Below are 17,544 nucleotides of genomic sequence, written 5' to 3' on the forward strand. Positions count from 1 at the left end.
CGGGTACCCTCCTGGGGATACAATGGGTACAAGATTTCGCCTGGCCTGGTGCTCGGGTTATTTATTGTGGAGTGCTTGCGAAATTCGTCTTTCATCCAACCCTGTGTGGACGAAAGTACTGTGTGCCATAGCGCTCTTTGGCCAAGTTTCCGTTGTGCCATTAAAATCCACCACCACCTCCATGGTCATCACCAGCATCGGGCAATTATATTTTGCCAGTAATTATAACAGTTGGAAATGAATATACGAGTTCGAAATATGAATATATGAAAACAAGGAGCTAGCTAGTGACCGACGGACACATCAAACTGCTATTTGCTCCCGTTGTCCTTCGACCCTCTATATGGGATCATATGGCGTCTTTCTTGCTTTCATGATTCTTTTGTTATAAGTTTGCTCAGAATTGGAATGCGTTGTATTTTTATTATTTGTTTGTTTGTTTGTTTTGTACACAGTGTCATCTGCATGACAATGTATGCTTTGCAACTGTATCCCCCGTACAAAAATGCCCTCAACGGGCGCTGTAGGTACTTGATAAATAAATAAATAAATAAATAAATAAATAAATAAATAAATAAATAAATAAATAAATAAATAAATAAATAAATAAATAAATAAATAAATAAATAAATAAATACACTGAAGTTAATTGAACTGGAGACTTGAAGTTTAATCAGTTTGCCCGTGTAAACAGAATCAGTCGACTAAATTAATTAATCTGGCTGGTGTGCCGCCGCGGTGGCTCAGTGGCTATGGCGCTCGGCTGCTGACCCAAAAGACGCGGGTTCGATCCCGGCCGCGGCGGCTAGAATTTCTTTGGAGGAGAAATTCTAGAGGCCCGGGTACTATGCGATGTCAGTGCACGTTAAAGAACCCCAGGTGGTCGAAATTTCCGGAGCCCTTCACTACGGCGTCTCTCATAGCCTTAGTCGCTTTGGGACGTTAAACCCCACAAAACCAAACCAAAACCAAACTAATCTGGCTGGTGTGGTGCGCACGCAATAGCAATGAACTACTAGTACTGATTATTGTACTTGTTCGTCAATACATCAGTGAACATCAGCCTCATCAATTTGTTCAACTCCCAGGTGGACATGCTGGACCCGCTGGAGTCCAAGACAGGGAAGTACGGTGTTCTGTCCCTGCGAACGCCACCGGCATCGCCGACCAGCACGGGAGGCGGCGCGGACTCGGCCTTCGAGTCCAGCGACGTACTGGACCGCTGCTTTGACGCCGACGACGAGGACTCGCTCGACGCGAGGCGGTACGTGACGGGCACGGGCAAGGGAACACCCTTGTCGCTTGCTCTTTCTGTCGTTTCGATGGTCACAGGTTTTGAGGGTAACTAAAGAGCAACAGAAAGGTTCCCTCTGCGTAACGCAATATTGAGCTACCCGTATTCGTGATGGTGTCCCAGACACAATGAAGTTATAAGCGACAGCAGTAGTGACGTCATGTGCGTGCTGCCAGAGAAGGACAGTACTAAGGAATTGACAGGGGCCGAATTACGGAACACGCTTAATCTGAAGACAATCTCAAAGAGGTGCTCCTATTGGTCGGCCTTAATTGACCGCGGTTCGAGTGTGGTTAATGCGAGCCAAAAGAACCGGGGGCTTTGAGATGGGGTTTGGACTGACTTCAGAGAGCGTTCTGTAATTCGGCTCCTGTTTATTCGTTATCATGTTGCTCGTTTAAAGCAGAGTGCATTGGACGTCATTGTATATTTAATAAACACAGGTTGACCGACTCACCAACAGAACTACTCAAACACGCAGGACTACTAACCCTTCAAAACAGAGCAAAGCTAGCGCGCCTTAAAACCATGTACCAACTCGTACACAATCAATTAAAAGTCGACACTTCAAGATACATATCACAATCACAAACGCGACAAACACGTAATAAACATATACACACTCTAAACGAGTTTTCATTCCGTGCTGACACTTTCAAATATTCATACTTCCCTCGTGCTATACGCGAATGGAACACCTTGAACACATCCATTGTTAGTAATCCATCATTGAATTCCTTTAGCACACGTGTGGAAAATCAGCTACTTATATCCTAGTATTTATTGAGTTCATATATGTCATTACGAAGTTATTCCTTCCGTTTTTGTTTTCACTTGTGGTATTATTGTCCCCAAAATCATGTCACATGCTCCTAATTCTGGTTTATTTGTTATACGTATCTTCTAATGTATAATCTCGTGTCATATTTTTTATGTACTTTGATTAATTACCATTGCTATTTTTTTGTGTGCCTCTGTGCTTTTGAATGCCCTCCCTGTTACGATCCCTGATGGGATTGACAGTATCGAATAAATAAATAAATAAATAAATAAATAAATAAATAAATAAATAAATAAATAAATAAATAAATAAATAAATAAATAAATAAATAATTGTGTCGGACCAACCAGCGTGGCACGATTTCATGACGTCATGCGTAACGTCACTGCATTCTGACCAGCCAGCTCGGAGCAGCGTTATACCAACGCCGCAGGACCGCAGTTAAAAGAGTTATTCTACAGTTATTCTACAGTGCAGTGTAAGTAGGATGTACCGCTAAAAAAAAATTCCCCTTAACCAAGTGACGCCTCTAGCTTCTACTGTCTGCTGTTGCTGCATGGAAGGCAGTAATACGACAGAGCGCGTATTCGTTTCAAATGTAGGCGACTTTCAGCCCTTCGTAATTGAGACAATAACTGATATCCGACACACATTGGGATTTAAAAGCAGCCAAGGTTTCATTAGACTGAAGGACGCGGAGATAAGAAAAAGAGATTAGATAATTTTCGGAAGAGAGCGAGAAAGTAGTTTCGCCAGCGGGAGAAGAAAACTGTGACGACGATTTCGATCAAGGAGCGTCAAGATTTGTACCTATCAGCTAGGTGACGGCTGTCGGCGCACCGATAAAAGGGGCAAGCTACTCAGTCTCTACATGTTGTCTGCTTAAAGCACTTCCGCATTCAGTTTCCTAATCTCGATGTCGCGTGCTCTAGTGAGAACACAAAGCAAAGAGAACAAGAAAAAAAAAGGACACCAGTTTTGCCGCGTTCATTGAGGTTTTCAGATAGAGGAGCGTAAACTCAGTAAACACTCAGCGTAAACACGGGAGAAAGCGCGGGACTAGTCTGTCTAACGCAGTCAAGCGTCAACTATACGAAGCGTGGCCTCAGAAGTCACGCTCGTGAGTGGTTTCTGTTTGCTTCGGTACCGTCCTGAAGTGCTCTGACGTTAGTGTCGGTGACGTTGGCGGAACTTTCGACCTAATAAGCTGGTTAATTAGGGGGAACGAGAACGACACGTGCACAAACGAACTCAGTAGAAATGTAGAAGCAATTTCTTGCTCTAATTTATTTTTTGAGGCGACTTTCTGGTGCACTAATGGTTCCCTGAAAAGAAAAGTTTATAGCAGCTGTATTTAACCGCTACTCACGTACGGGCCTGAAGCGTGGAGTGTAACGAAAAGCGTTTAACTTAAATTCAGGACAACGAAACTAGCTATGGAAAGAAAACTGATAGGTTTAACGTTAACATACCGGAAGCGGGCAGAACGTTGAGGGAACAGACGCGGGTCAATGACATCCTAGTCGAAATCAAGAGGAATAGGAAATGGGCCTGGGCAGGGCATGTAATGCGAAGGCAAGATAACCGCTGGTCCTTAATGGTCACAGACTGGATGCCAAGAGAATGCAAGCGTAGCAGGGGGGGGGGGGGGGGGGCAGAAAGTAATTGGAGAGATACGGGACATGCCTTTGTCCTGCAGCGGCCGTAGTCAGGCTGATGATGATGATGATGGTCGTCGAAGCGCATCCCTAGAAAGCGTCGTAAATTTATCTGGGAGAACATCTCTACCTTACTTTATGCCGTCTTAGCTCTCAAGACGGACAATTCGAGCGGATAACGCGAATCGCATTGCTTTGACTTTTGTTTTACTCCTTTTTTAGTAGTCAGTGCGTGGTATACAACCCACAAACTCGAACAACAAAGTGTTTTTTACGAATGAAAAGATCCCTGTTACTTTTTTTTTTCACTTCTACAGCCGCGGTGGCTACATCACGGATGACACCACTCGTAGTCTCTGGAGCGGCCGCCTGTCGGCGTCGCTAGGGGGCTCCAGCGAGGCGGGCTCATGTGGCGCCCCTTCGCGGCGAGGCTTAGCGGGTTCAGCGGCCGGCGCCGGAGCAGGCGATGACGATGGAGCCACCTCGATCCGGAAGGGCGTCAACTACCGGGTCCAGGACGTGGTGGTGCGCATGCGAAAGAGGGCCCACGCCAGGCCGTCCAGGATCTGGAGCGGCGTCAAGCGTGAGTGGGCCAATCGAAACGCTCTTCAAACCAGACGACACCAAATAATCGAACTGGATATAATTACAATAATAATAATCTTTATTTTTCCACCAAAACCCTGTACAAGGCGATACAAAGGCACACGTGGAACACACACAATGCAAATGTGAGAGAAGCCAACAGCCACAGAAACGAAGGAGCACAGGGGATTTTTTAATTTTTTATTCTTTTTTGTGGTGTTGATCAAGTAAGAATATTACTGAATATGTTTGTTGCTTAAAGGTAATTGATTAGAAAAGCAGAAGAAAAAATAACCACATGCCGCCGGTGGGATCCGAACCCACGACCTCCGGATTACGCGTCCGGTGCTCTACCTCTGAGCTACGGCGACGGCTGTCAAATGTTCTGGTTTCGGGGGTATTTATGTTTACAAAATAACCTAACCTTGAGAGTGTTCATCAGCGCCACCCACGTTCGTAAGCGCGGACGTGGAACGTCCTGAGTTACCGCTGGTGTGACGTAGAACGTCATCGAACGGCGAGGGTGGAAGCTGTGTGAGAACCCTCTTATGCTACCTATGGCGTCAAGGCTGCCAGAACCGAGGCCCTCGCTAAGCAATTGTTTATGACTAGAAAACGGTGAAAAAAAAAAAGATATTTACATTCATAGCAAACAAAGTGGCGTAGCTCGCGAACCGTAGTGCAACGCAAATCAGGCGCACTTTGAAGAGGATTCTGGAATGACACCAATGTGGGATTGTACTAAAAGTTTTCGAAGATGCATTTCTGATCTCGAGTTACTGATCTGCATTGAAGTGGGAGGAGCAAAACGCTTTCGAGGCTTTGCTTGTATACTGACAATTTTACAACATTTGGTTTTGGCTTTAACTGTATAGTACAATCGATCATCACTGCAAAAAAAAAATGGTGTTAATGTTTATTGGCACCCTTGTACTACTATTCCTGAAGCAGTTACATCCTTCAATGGCTGGTTAGTCGGCGTCACTTATGTTGCGTCATGGCAGCTTGCTAAGACTTCACTGGGTGTGAAGTGCTATCACTGACCGATTGTCTTCAAAAGAAAACCTTACGGAGGGCACTCAGACTATTTACTTGCCTGAAAGGCGAAAGCATTGTTTTTTCTTGTTTTTTCCTTTTTTATTTTTTTTAGTGCAACAGCATTCATACGCTCACCAACACCGACCAAGAATCTTCTCACCGTACGTACGTCCGACTTTGTGCTGTTGCCTAGCAACCCGAGTTACTACCCGACCTTACCGGAGTTACTCGGGTAAGCTCGGGTAGTAACTCGGGTACGGTCGGGTAAGTTCGGACGAGCGTCGTGCCATCTGCGCGAGAGGTTGCTCGGGAAGGGCAACGTGCCTCGCACAATACCTACCGGAGGGTGTGATAGAAACAGCCACCTGTCAGTGCAGGGGCGCATCTATTAACCGCTGCGCCACTGCGCTGGTAGTGGTATGAAGACTCGCCGACATCTATGAATGTTTAGATAATGACCAATTCTGCATATATGGGCTGTAACCAACTAAAGATATCGCGTACTACACGAAAGGCGTAGCTTAAGCGCCCCCTCCAATTCAAGAATCAACCCCTGCTTTCGCACGTCTACTCGGTTTAACTACGTTAAACCCCCACCGATTTGTTTATTTTTTTCTTCCCATCTAATGACACACCTAATCATTAGCTTACAGTCGTTAGGCAACGCATATACTAGGCTCGCCTCTGTTCGTCAAGAAGCAACGCGATTTTGTGGTATATGGGTTGAGTGCTCGCCTCGAAATCTCAAAGCCGTGCGTTCAATTGCTCGCACCTTCTGAATAAATTTTCTTTTTCTTTCAACCACGGTGACGTCGTCTGGGTTTTTTAGTGTCGACAGCGCGGGTTTCGTTCCCGAAGAGCTGTATAACGCTTTCGCATTACAAAAAGAGAACGCTGTATCCGTGTAATCGGTTGTTTTCTCAGGACGGCGAGCCCTAAATCCCGATCACGTAACATCAGCACCAGCAAATTGCAATACCATGCCATGTCTTCCAGCGTAGGAGTCTGGAAGGGTCAGACACGCGCGGAGCCCGACTTAATGCCAGTCACCTTTCCGACGAATTGCGGTTAATTCCGAGGACGTCTATCGACATGGCGCGTGCAAGATCAACAACGAGACGGGCGAATGTACTCATCCCCGTCTTTACGACCCACGCCGAGAGGCTTTTTAGCCGGTCGCTGGGTGGCGTGGCTTGTCCAAACAACGCCTGCCCGCCTCCTTCCTCCGTCTGTGGCCGAAGCGGAGAAGTATGCGAGGAGTTGGAAAGGGTGCGATAGAGTGGGGGAGGGATAACACACACTCAAGCCGGTGACGAGGACACCGTAGGCGTCCCTCTCAATCGCGCCGGCTTGCGTCGATATCGATATGCGCAAACAGCGGGCGGAGTTGAGAGGAAGGCGAGCCAGCCGGGACAACTCCGGCAGGCGTCCCCAAAGAACGTGGAGAGGAGGTGGAGAGAAGGAGACGGGAACGCCCGAGTACGCAGATGAGGCCCGGCCGCTTCTGTTGCTTCATCTTTTTGCCTGATGGCGAGTGCGTCGGCTACGCCGTCTGTCGCGCTGGAAAGCACCGTCTTCGTTCGAAGCAAGCGCTGAGACTTCGGCAGAAATGGCGCTGCGGCAAATGGAGGGAATGCAAGCGGAGGAACGGAAAGGGCGGCAAGAAATGCACCTACCGCCCCGCATCGTGGTCTCCGGAGCGTAACACCATGGGGAGCGTAGTATAAACAGCTGGAGTTGTTTATGTGCTTGTTTATTTAGTTTTTGTTCGCTGAACGTCGGTTTCAAGGCTTCGTTCAGAGTGTGGGATTTGAGTAGGCAGTGCTCTTTGCAACCTGGAAACTTACGAATTTAGTTTCTTTTACCGCGTGCCGAAGAACGTGATTATGCAATGAAAACCTGTTAATTTGAACTAGCCTAATTAGGACTTAGGGGTTATTGGAAAGAAGGTTTTCATGCCGGCCGTCAACACAATATGTCAGTGCACGTTAAAGAACCCCAGGTGGTCTAAGTTTCCAGAGCCCTTCACTACGGCGTCCCTCATAGCCTGAGTTGCTTTGGGACGTTAAACCCCAATAAACCAACCAAAAATTTTAAAACTTTCCTTATTAGAACCTCTCGTTTTTTTGAACCGATGTTTTAGCATCGTCAGCACCAAGTACATTAAAAAATTTTCTCCTCAACAAGAAGTTCGCATAATTTGAAGAAATTATCGGTACCATTTTAGCGCTATTCATCGATGGTCGACTGTAGTGACATTTCCTCGTTTACTACTCTTTCAGTGAATTAACGCGTTGTAGTTGCTTCTCTGTAGTGCACTATTTGCGGTTTTTATTGCAAAAGACGAATGTCCATCGGCTTCATTCAGCCTTGAAATCAAAGGCAATGCTGCGTCAAGACAGCATTTGTTTATTATGTACAATGTTGCGAGATGAACGATCGACCAGGTGCTCTCACTTGAGCTCGCTCAGATTCATACCGATATGCGGGCTGGAAATCAGGCTCGAAAGTTCAGGGACTTTTTTATTTTTTTCACGCCACGTGTGCAACTGTCTTGCATTTACCCGATAGTCTTTGTCACCGGAGGAGGAACTACAGCTTGGTAGACACAGAAAGCACTTTTACGATCCCGAGTACAAGTAAGCAACTCCAAGCCCCATGAAAAGCGTCTCCCCTGTTTTTTTTTGGCATATTGGTTGTTTTTTTTTCTTTAAAGTTTAATATTCCAGCCACTGTGCCCTAATATTAGCGGAAAATTTCACCTCCGCGGAACGTGCCAGCTATACCAACCTGTTTCCTCTGTTGTCCATGCGTTCTCGTAACACGTCATGAACCACCGCCACCACATCGTCATCATCATCATCCGAGTTTAGTCCTGAGCTGTACAAAGGCCGTTCTTGAAACACATTAAGCGCTAATTCGTTTAGTACGAGGCTGAGAGACTTGTAGCAAGAGCATACCGCGCGCCGCCCATAAGCACGCTCTGATTGGTCCCGGCGCGGCAGGCGTGCCCGCAGCTGGCTGGCACCTGGCGCCACCTGTCGCCCTCAGGGTTCTCTGCGCATGCGCAGTGACTCACGATGGGCGGTAAGCTGTAGCGGATTGTTTTTATTATGGAAGACCCGTCAGGTGCCTTCCCGTGCTTTGCACCGTGCTTGAAGAAGACGTCACTTGGTTAGCTGTGAATTACTCTTCCTTCAGGCTGGAAGCAGTGCACGTAAATGCGTACATAGATGTTCGATAACCTTGGTGTCTCACCAATGCGAAAAAATGCGGCCCGTGCACAGACGCGCCAAGAGATGGCTACTCATAGATGCACTTACACGTAAGGACATACAGAAACGCACGCACGCACGCACGCACGCACGCACGCACGCACGCACGCACGCACGCACGCACGCACGCACGCACGCACACACACACACACACACACACACACACACACACACACACACACACACACACACACACACACACACACACACACACACACACACACACACACACACACACACACAGCCCCGACGCGGTAGTTCAGTGGTTACAGCGTTCGGCTACTGGCCCGAAATACGTGGGTTCAAACCCGGCTGCGGCGGCTGAATTTCGATGGAGGCGAAATTCTAGAGGCCCGTGTACTGTGCGATGTCAGTGCACGTAAAAAAACCCCCAGGTGGTCGAAATTTCCGGAGCCCTTCACTACGGCGTCCCTCATAGCCTCAGTGGCTTTGGGACGTTAAACCCTAAATAAACCTAAAACCTAAACCTAAACAAACGGTCATCTGCAGAAGGACCCACAGACATGCACGCAGACAGGAGCGCTGCGAACGGGCCGAGCTCAGTGCCACACGAGACACGAGAGAGAACACGCATCGCGTCTTCCTTCGTCGCGCGGTTGCCTAGCAACCAGAAGCCGCGTCACACGAACGCCGCGACGGCTTTATCCTCTCGTCGCACTCGCAGAATCTCAGCCCTTCGCCGCCGGAGGGTGACGGGGTCTTGTTGGAGGAATTTAGAAAGGGGGGAAACGGCGGGCGCCCGGGCGTCCATGCAAATTGGCCGTATTGAGTCGCGGACACGTGCGATGGCTCCGTGGTGCGCAACCCTACATGCATTCGCCTTGGAAACGTTGCCTTCCACTCCGCCTCCTACCTCAGTCCACCTCTCGATATCCTCTTTCCACATCTCCTTACGCCCACCTCTCTGAAATACCGGCGGTGTGCGGTTTTTAGACGAGTCGTACGAACTGCCGCGAGAGGAAATGCGAAAACGGAGAAGAAGCATTCCTGGTCCGTGCCTGTACGGCTCCCCGAGCGACCGTGAACGTGAATTGCCGAAATCCTTGTTTGGGATCTGTCTGGATGCTTATGGGAAAAGCTTGGCCGAGCGTCTTTCAATGCAGTGTGCTCCCCGGTACGGCGTACTGTATGCAGTTTAAAGCAACGGACGTGGATTGAGGTGGTTGGACGGGTAAGGTTCGCAGAAGCTCCGCTCTATAATGAGGTGTTTGTAGGCGACACATTCCAGGGGCGCGGACCCACTTAATTATGCCTGGAAACGGACGCCACCGGTCGCCTGTTTTATGAGCGTAAACAGCGTATTAAGCACCCGGATTACGCTTGGGTTAGGAGATTTCTTTTTATTTATTTAACTCGTTGTTTCGTGAGCACTTGTACTCTGGGGGCTTCTGGTTGGTGGACCTTTCACTCGAGTCGCTTTTGCACAAGCGCATTTGTTAAGCTAGCCCTCCGCTGAGCGGTGTAATGTTCATGCGCCGCTGTTGTGCCTGAACGACGATAAGGCTATTTAACGGCTAAATGGCATTCAGAGGGCCCTTCTAGGATCTATATTGAATGTTTTCGCATTCGTACTGGTAAAAGTATTTTTATTACTCACGGATGTATGTCTGTGCAGGAATAACTGTTCCCTTCGGCTGCCTCAGTATGCATAAAGGCATTAGTGGTTTACGGAAGCAAGTCTAAATTCATCATCATCATCATCAGCCTGATTACGCCCACTGCAAGGCAAAGGCCTCTCCCATATCTCTCCAATTAACCATGTCATTGTCCATTTGAGGCCACAGGTTCCATCGCAGCTCATGAATACAGTTTATGGTTTATGGGGTTTAACGTCCCAAAGCGACTCAGGCTATGAGAGACGCCATAGTGAAGGGCTCCGGAAATTTCGACCACCTGGGGTTCTTTATTTAACGCGCACTGATATCACACAGCACACGGACCACTAGAATTTCGCCTCTATCGAAATTCGACCGCCACGGCCGGGATCGAACCCACGTCTTTCGGGTCAGCAGCCGAGCGCCATAACCACTGAGCCACCGCGGCGGCTCATGAATAGAGCAATTACTTAATTGGTGCGTCCAGAGTATGACAAATTATCTTCTCATTTTAAAAAAAGTTTGGCAGGCAAGAATAAGTTCTGTCCTATTCTGCCGCATACACACCAAAGTAATTTGGTGGATCAGTTAGATTCGTAAGTATTAGGTCACTGATAGTCTGCTGGGAAGTAGTGTACAACGAATTGCGGTTATACTTCAGTCATCAGAAAATAACTACCGTTAAGGTATGTAGGCTGGAAAGACAGAGTGCAGACAGTATTCGTTATAAGCAGAATTTCGATAAAGCAGGGAAGGCACCAAGAATACAAGAGCGTGTATGGTCCTGCCATGCGCGGCTTACAAGATGTAAAAAATGCGGTACGATATTTCAGTGAAATTTGGTGAGAAAACACTCAATGCAATCTGCTGTCCAGGACGGACCGATGAACTCGCTCTCAAGCACAAGAAAAGGAAACAAAAAGGGAAAACCTTGAGGCAGCGAGCAATGGACGGACAAATCACGTCGTCGCGAGGCGTCTCGTCCACTGCTTCCCCATTACACGAGTTAGTATTCCTGCCGTTCTAGTCCGAGCAAGACGCTTCGCTTCCTTTTTTCCCCCTTTGTCCTGCATCCGACCACATCCTCAACCATGTCTCGTATTACTCGCCTTCCCGACAAAATAAAGAAGAAAAAAAAAGGTGTATTCGGCATTGCATCGACGTCCGCGCCAGGCCGAGCGACCCGACGACACGTCTCACTATGGGCCCCAAAAGAGGCCCTGTTCCTCTCGGATTATTCTCAGGCCTGCATTCGGGAATAGACGAGGGTTCTGGGGAAGAGGTCTAGGGATGCCTTTTCCCACTCGGAAGGGGACCGTGTTATCGGTACCGAGATCGATGCGAACACGGTGGGGGAGGTGCCGTCTCCCTCCATATAATATATACACACAAACACTCCCACGCATGCCGGCAAAACGCCACCGAGTGAACGGCTCGATAAATAAAATAGGCGACGCAGATAAAAATAAGGCGAGAACAGAGAGGGAGATAAAGGAGGAGATTCAAGCGCCCTCTCGCGCCGTCGCCGGCGGTATGTCCCGCGCTGAGTCGAGAGTCACGTACCAGCGTTTTCCCTGGTGATGCGCCGACGATGTTTTGAGAGAGTCTTCGTCTCTCGCGGGATTCGCGCGAAAAAAAGGGGGAAAGGAGAGGCAAGGCGGAAGGTGGATGGGGAGGGGGGGAGAGAGGGTGGTTGAAGGTGTGTTTGGAGAGCGCTTGTGCGTGAGCGGGAGCCCGTCGCCTCTGCTTTTGCCCCAGCTCCCGTCCTGCTCTTTCGAAGAGCGATGCGATCCTTTGGCGACCTCTGATGCTGCCTTGCCGGTGTACGTGATGCATAAGTAAACCACCTCCCCCTTTTTCCTAACTCACTCCCTCCTCTCCTTGTGCCTCTTCACGCCGTCTCTCCATCGACTCTTCGCGATCGGTGAGCGTGCGCAGAAGAAAGGTGTTGTGTCTGTCGGTGAACGAAAAAAAGAGAGAAATAGAGCGATGATGAAAAAAGAAATAGAAACGAAGTTCTTTCGAGGCCTTGCAGGAAGAGCAGTACTTTTGGCGCAGGCCGTTTTCGCAGTGCTGCCTCGCTTTCTTTCTTCCTTTCTTTCTTTCTTTCTTTCTTCCTTTCTTTCTTTCTTTCTTTCCTTCTTTCTTTCTTTCTTTCTTTCTTTCCTTCTTTCTTTCTTTCCTTCTTTCTTTCTTTCTTTCCTTCTTTCTTTCCTTCTTTCTCTCTTTCCTTCTTTCTTTCTTTCCTTCTTTCTTTCCTTCTTTCTTTCCTTCTTTCCTTCTTTCCTTCCTTCTTTCCTTCTTTCCGTCTTTCTTTCTTTCTTTCTTCCTTCCTTTATTTCTTTCTTTCTTTCCTTCCTTCTTTCTCTCTTTCTTTCTTTCTTTCTTTCTTCCTTCCTTTCTTCCTTTCTTTCTTTCTTTCTCTCTTTCTTTCCTTCTTTCTTTCTTTCTTTCTTCCTTTCTTCCTTTCTTCCTTTCTTTCTTTCTTTCTTCCTTTCTTTCTTTCTTTCTTCCTTTCCTTCTTTCTTTCTTTCCTTCTTTCTTTCTTTCTTTCTTTCCTTCTTTCTTTCCTTCTTTCTCTCTTTCCTTCTTTCCTTCTTTCTTTCTTTCCTTCTTTCTTTCTTTCTTTCTTTCTTTCTTTCCTTCTTTCTTTCCTTCTTTCTCTCTTTCCTTCTTTCTTTCTTTCCTTCTTTCTTTCCTTCTTTCCTTCTTTCTTTCCTTCTTTCTTTCTTTCTCTCTTTCTTTCCTTCTTTCTTTCTTTCTTTCTTTCTTTCCTTCTTTCTTTCTTTCCTTCTTTCTTTCTTTCTTTCTTCCCTTCTTTCTTTCCTTCTTTCTCTCTTTCCTTCTTTCCTTCCTTCTTTCTTTCCTTCTTTCTTTCCTTCTTTCCTTCTTTCCTTCCTTCTTTCCTTCTTTCCGTCTTTCTTTCTTCCTTCCTTTCCTTCTTTCTTTCTTTCTTTCTTTCTTTCTTTCTTTCTTTCCTTCTTTCTTTCCTTCTTTCTCTCTTTCCTTCTTTCCTTCTTTCTTTCTTTCCTTCTTTCTTTCCTTCTTTCCTTCTTTCCTTCCTTCTTTCCGTCTTTCTTTCTTTCTTTCTTTCTTCCTTTCTTTCTTTCTTTCTTTCTTTCTTTCCTTCTTTCTTTCCTTCTTTCTCTCTTTCCTTCTTTCCTTCTTTCTTTCTTTCCTTCTTTCTTTCCTTCTTTCCTTCTTTCCTTCCTTCTTTCCTTCTTTCCGTCTTTCTTTCTTTCTTTCTTCCTTCCTTTCTTTCCTTCTTTCTTTCTTTCCTTCTTTCTTTCTTTCTTTCTTTCCTTCTTTCTCTCTTTCCTTCTTTCCTTCTTTCTTTCTTTCCTTCTTTCTTTCCTTCTTTCCTTCTTTCCTTCCTTCTTTCCTTCTTTCCGTCTTTCTTTCTTTCTTTCTTCCTTTCTTTCTTTCTTTCCTTCTTTCTTTCTTTCTTTCTTCCTTCCTTTCTTTCTTTCTTTCCTTCCTTCTTTCTCTTTCTTTCTTTCTTTCTTTCTTCCTTTCTTCCTTTCTTTCTCTCTCTCTCTCTTTCTTTCCTTCTTTCTTTCTTCCTTTCTTCCTTTCTTCCTTTCCTTCTTTCTTTCTTTCTTTCTTTCCTTCCTTCTTTCTTTCTTTCTTTCTTTCTTTCCTTTTGAATTCTTTCCTTCTTTACCTATATATCCTTATCACTTCGTTCCTCCTCTTTTCCTGATTTTCTTGGTTTTGTTTGCTCTTGCTGTTTATAGAAAACAGGTTCAGAAAAAAAGAACGGAGGGTTGAGGGGGGGGGGGGTGGATGGGGAGCAGGTGATAAGGAGAAAGTAGTGATCGGGAGGAGACGGTCAGTCCACAAATGAGCCATCGAAGAGACCGTCCGTCGGCTGTGCTGGCGCTGAGAGAGTTTTTCCTTGCAGGTATGCTGGCAAAGCTTCGGTGTCTGCCTGACGATCGCTTTAGGTGGCACAAATCACGTTGGTGCATTTACAAACTCGTCATTTTGTTTCGAAGCGAAGCCCCGAAATGGTCACTTTGCTATAGCGATAAGGGTGAGAAATACTGAACATAGGGAAAAAAAGAGAAAGTTATCTAGGATTAAGAGCGATACAAAGCTAACTCAGGTGTAAGATTGGGTCCATGCTAGAAGGAAGTCCAAAATTGATTTCATGTCGTATTAGTAAAGAGTGCATAGTAAATGGTTGGCACGGATTTTTTTTTTTTGCTTTCAGTTAACCCGTACGTCGCATGAAACGCAGTGTTGTGAATTTTCATTCGTGCCAGTTAGAAGGGACCTTTTAGTTAACCTTATGTTTCCTTTCATAATGAGCGATTTGAAATACTTATGACCGCAGGCTTCTAATCTCCGCCGAATTTTACTCTTCCGCTAGGATGTCTGTCAAACACGGGACAGTAGGGGGGGGGGGGGGGGGGGAAGCGGAGGAGGGTAGCTTGCAACTAAAAACTAAAGGTAACGAGCATCAGGAGCCTCTTCATGGCGAACTTACTAGTCATCTCTCTAGCAAGCTTTACGTGTTGCAAAGACTCGAAAATTAAAACGAGAACCTGTCTCAGATAGTGGGCTCAAGTTTTGAAGATTTGCAAGGCGGGCTTATAAAATAAAGATGAGTTCGCCTGACGGGAATAATATTTATGCACTTGGCTCACATTAAGTGCTTCCCTTACACAGTGCACCCACTCTGCCGCTAGTATTTCTCCCGGATATTTTTCTGCTCCCATTAAAACTTGAGTACTTATCTTAAGAGCGCCAGTGCTCTCTGTTGCTCGTTTCTTGCCATGTGCACTATTTTTCCTAATGAACTGAGCTTCGTTTAAGATGCACGTGCCAGTAAGATCAGAGTTAATCTTTCCCCAGAGTTTATTTTCTACTTCTATAAAAACAGGCGCGCTTAGTTTCGTAATTTACAGTAGCTATTTCGAACGACAGTTTTGTGGGGGCTAGTTAGCGTAACATTTGAGTACGTCAAGTCCCTGCGCCACTCCAGAACATCCTGTAAGAAAGAGCCACAGAAAAGAGTAAAACGCTGATGCAGTATATGAGCATCGAACGTTAGCAATATCGAATCGAATCGAACGTTGGCAATATCGAGTCGAATCGAACGTTAGCAATATTGAATATCGCGTCATTAGCCACCTTCGCTTTATCCGGTACAAATGTTTCGTTATATCCGGATATCTACTTTTTAATACTCACGTATACAGCGTTTGAAATCATATTTGCTAGCGCTTAGTAAACACACGGGACAAGAACACAAATACACAGGACAGACGCTAGTCTTCAACTGCCGTTTATTCGAAAAACAATCAATATATGACATCTCAAAAATAGCTGAACTCACACATGCGCAGTTGCAACGCCACGCCTCAGGAACATGATTTCTTTTTTTGACAGATTAAGAGACGGGATGCTGACGCATTTTGAACCTTCACTATCAATGCACATAGCTTCAAAAATTTCACGTTGCGCTTGAGTTTTCATTGTACCTAGAATGATTGTTTCTGGAAATATTGGTGTGCAAGGTACAGGGTCAAGGTCACCGGGGTACCGTTCGATAAAACAGCGTTTGCAGTGCGCAGCGAGATTCCCCCCCGCCGATATGGATTCCGTTGCCAAGCGGTGCTCTCTCAGTCGTTCATTTATGCATCTTCCCTATTGCCCAGTGTACGCCTTGCCACAAGTGAGCGGGATTTTGTAGACAACACCGACTTTGCATGGAACGAACTTCTTTTGGTGGTTCGTAGTGCACACTGGCTTTCTTACCTCGCCGTTCACGAGCGGGCACAAGCGCACAAGTTTCCTCTTGGCAGTCAATGCAAGATCGACGCCACACTTCTTCGCCACCTTTTTTAGACGGTGCGACATACTGTGCACATACGGCATAGCCACAAGTTGAGTGCGTCGTTGGGGATCTTCGCGGTTTTGTTGCCTCCCAGATCTCACTTCCTTTAGCAGCTTTTCTGCAAACGCTATTTTATCGAACGGTACCCTGGCGACCCTGACCCTGTACCTTGCACACCAATATTTCCAGAAACAATCATTCTAGGTGCAATGAAAACTCAAGCGGAACGTGAAATTTTTGAAGCTATGTGCATTGATAGTGAGGGTTCAAAATGCGTCAGCATCCCGTCTGTTAATCTGTCAAAAAAAGAAATCATGTTCCTGAGGCGTGGCGTTGCAACTGCGCATGTGTGAGTTCAGCTATTTTTGAGATGTCATATATTGATTGTTTTTCGAATAAACGGCAGTTGAAGACAAGCGTCTGTCCTGTGTATTTGTGTTCTTGTCCCGTGTGTTTACTAAGCGCTAGCAAATATGATTTCAAACGCTTTCCAACTAGCCCAAGTTTCCGCCTTAATAAGTATACAGCGCAATAAGACAAATTGTTTGACACCACTTCGAATGGCCTATGTCAATTAGCTTGGCCGCAATGCATGTTTGAAGTTTCAAGAAGTCATGGTTAGGGGAACTAAAAGTCGTCGGTGCGAACTGGTGTAGTGCGCTACGCTTTGATTCGACTAGTAATCTTATGCTTCGTAACGCGCTGAATTGTTTGATACCACCCTGAACATTCTACGCCAATTGGGTGGTCCATAATCTGTGCACCAGTGGTACCACCCACTGGTCCCACTTGAATGACATGGTGTTTTATGCTAACGCGGCTTGTAGTGGCCGAGCTAACCCTCTATAAAGCAACAAAGCGCATGCTTTGAGCACAAACCAGATAATCTATTATTTTTTTATTGTGTTTCTGAGTCTCTTACCTGTTTAGTGTGTTCGCTCATAACTTTTCCTCGTGACGGCTGGAACGGACAGTTCCTCGTTTGCAGTTCAGTTCACGACTCTTTCGCTTGTTAGTCTGAATCTTCCGTTCCTGTCTGCATCTGTCTATTCTTAATGTCTCCACCTGCTAAGTAGCGCGAGTACTTAGTGTGCTAAAGAATAAACCTAACCTAACAACCTGCTCTGCACTGTAGAGAACCACTTTCGGATGCCGGTCACGACGGAGGTGAGTTCTGAGGACATCGTCAAGGGCTCTCCTCTGATTCCCTTTGTGAGGCGGCGAAGCAACGGTTTTGATGGTTCTTCACGCTAACCTGAAAGTTCGGTCGCATTAGTGCGTTCCTCGTTTCGTTAAAACGATCATCTTTTCATTCTTTTCAACCTGCGCCGTCCTACATAAAGTGGTTAACTAGAACCCAAGCCTAACCAGGGCGAGGTTGGCCGTTCCCTATCTGCGATTCCATTGGACGGATCTTTTGTACGTCTCGCTTAAGTAAGGTGGTGTTTGGGA

At 46.3% G+C, this 17,544-nt stretch overlaps 1 protein-coding gene across 1 annotated transcript in view; it reads left to right on the forward strand.

Moving 5' to 3' along the window:
* Ent3 (equilibrative nucleoside transporter 3) overlaps positions 1 to 17,544 on the forward strand; it is a 192,805-nt gene that overhangs the window by 104,691 nt on the left and 70,570 nt on the right. The window contains exons 6-7 of the mRNA XM_089588345.1: positions 1,089 to 1,264; positions 4,051 to 4,316. Of these exons, the coding sequence (XP_089444471.1) occupies positions 1,089 to 1,264; positions 4,051 to 4,316 (442 nt within the window). The remainder of the gene's footprint in view (positions 1 to 1,088; positions 1,265 to 4,050; positions 4,317 to 17,544) is intronic.

Source organism: Amblyomma mixtum, chromosome 4 (genome assembly GCF_055824585.1).
Source record: "Amblyomma mixtum isolate Tamu chromosome 4, ASM5582458v1, whole genome shotgun sequence".
Taxonomy (NCBI): Eukaryota; Metazoa; Arthropoda; class Arachnida; order Ixodida; family Ixodidae; genus Amblyomma; species Amblyomma mixtum.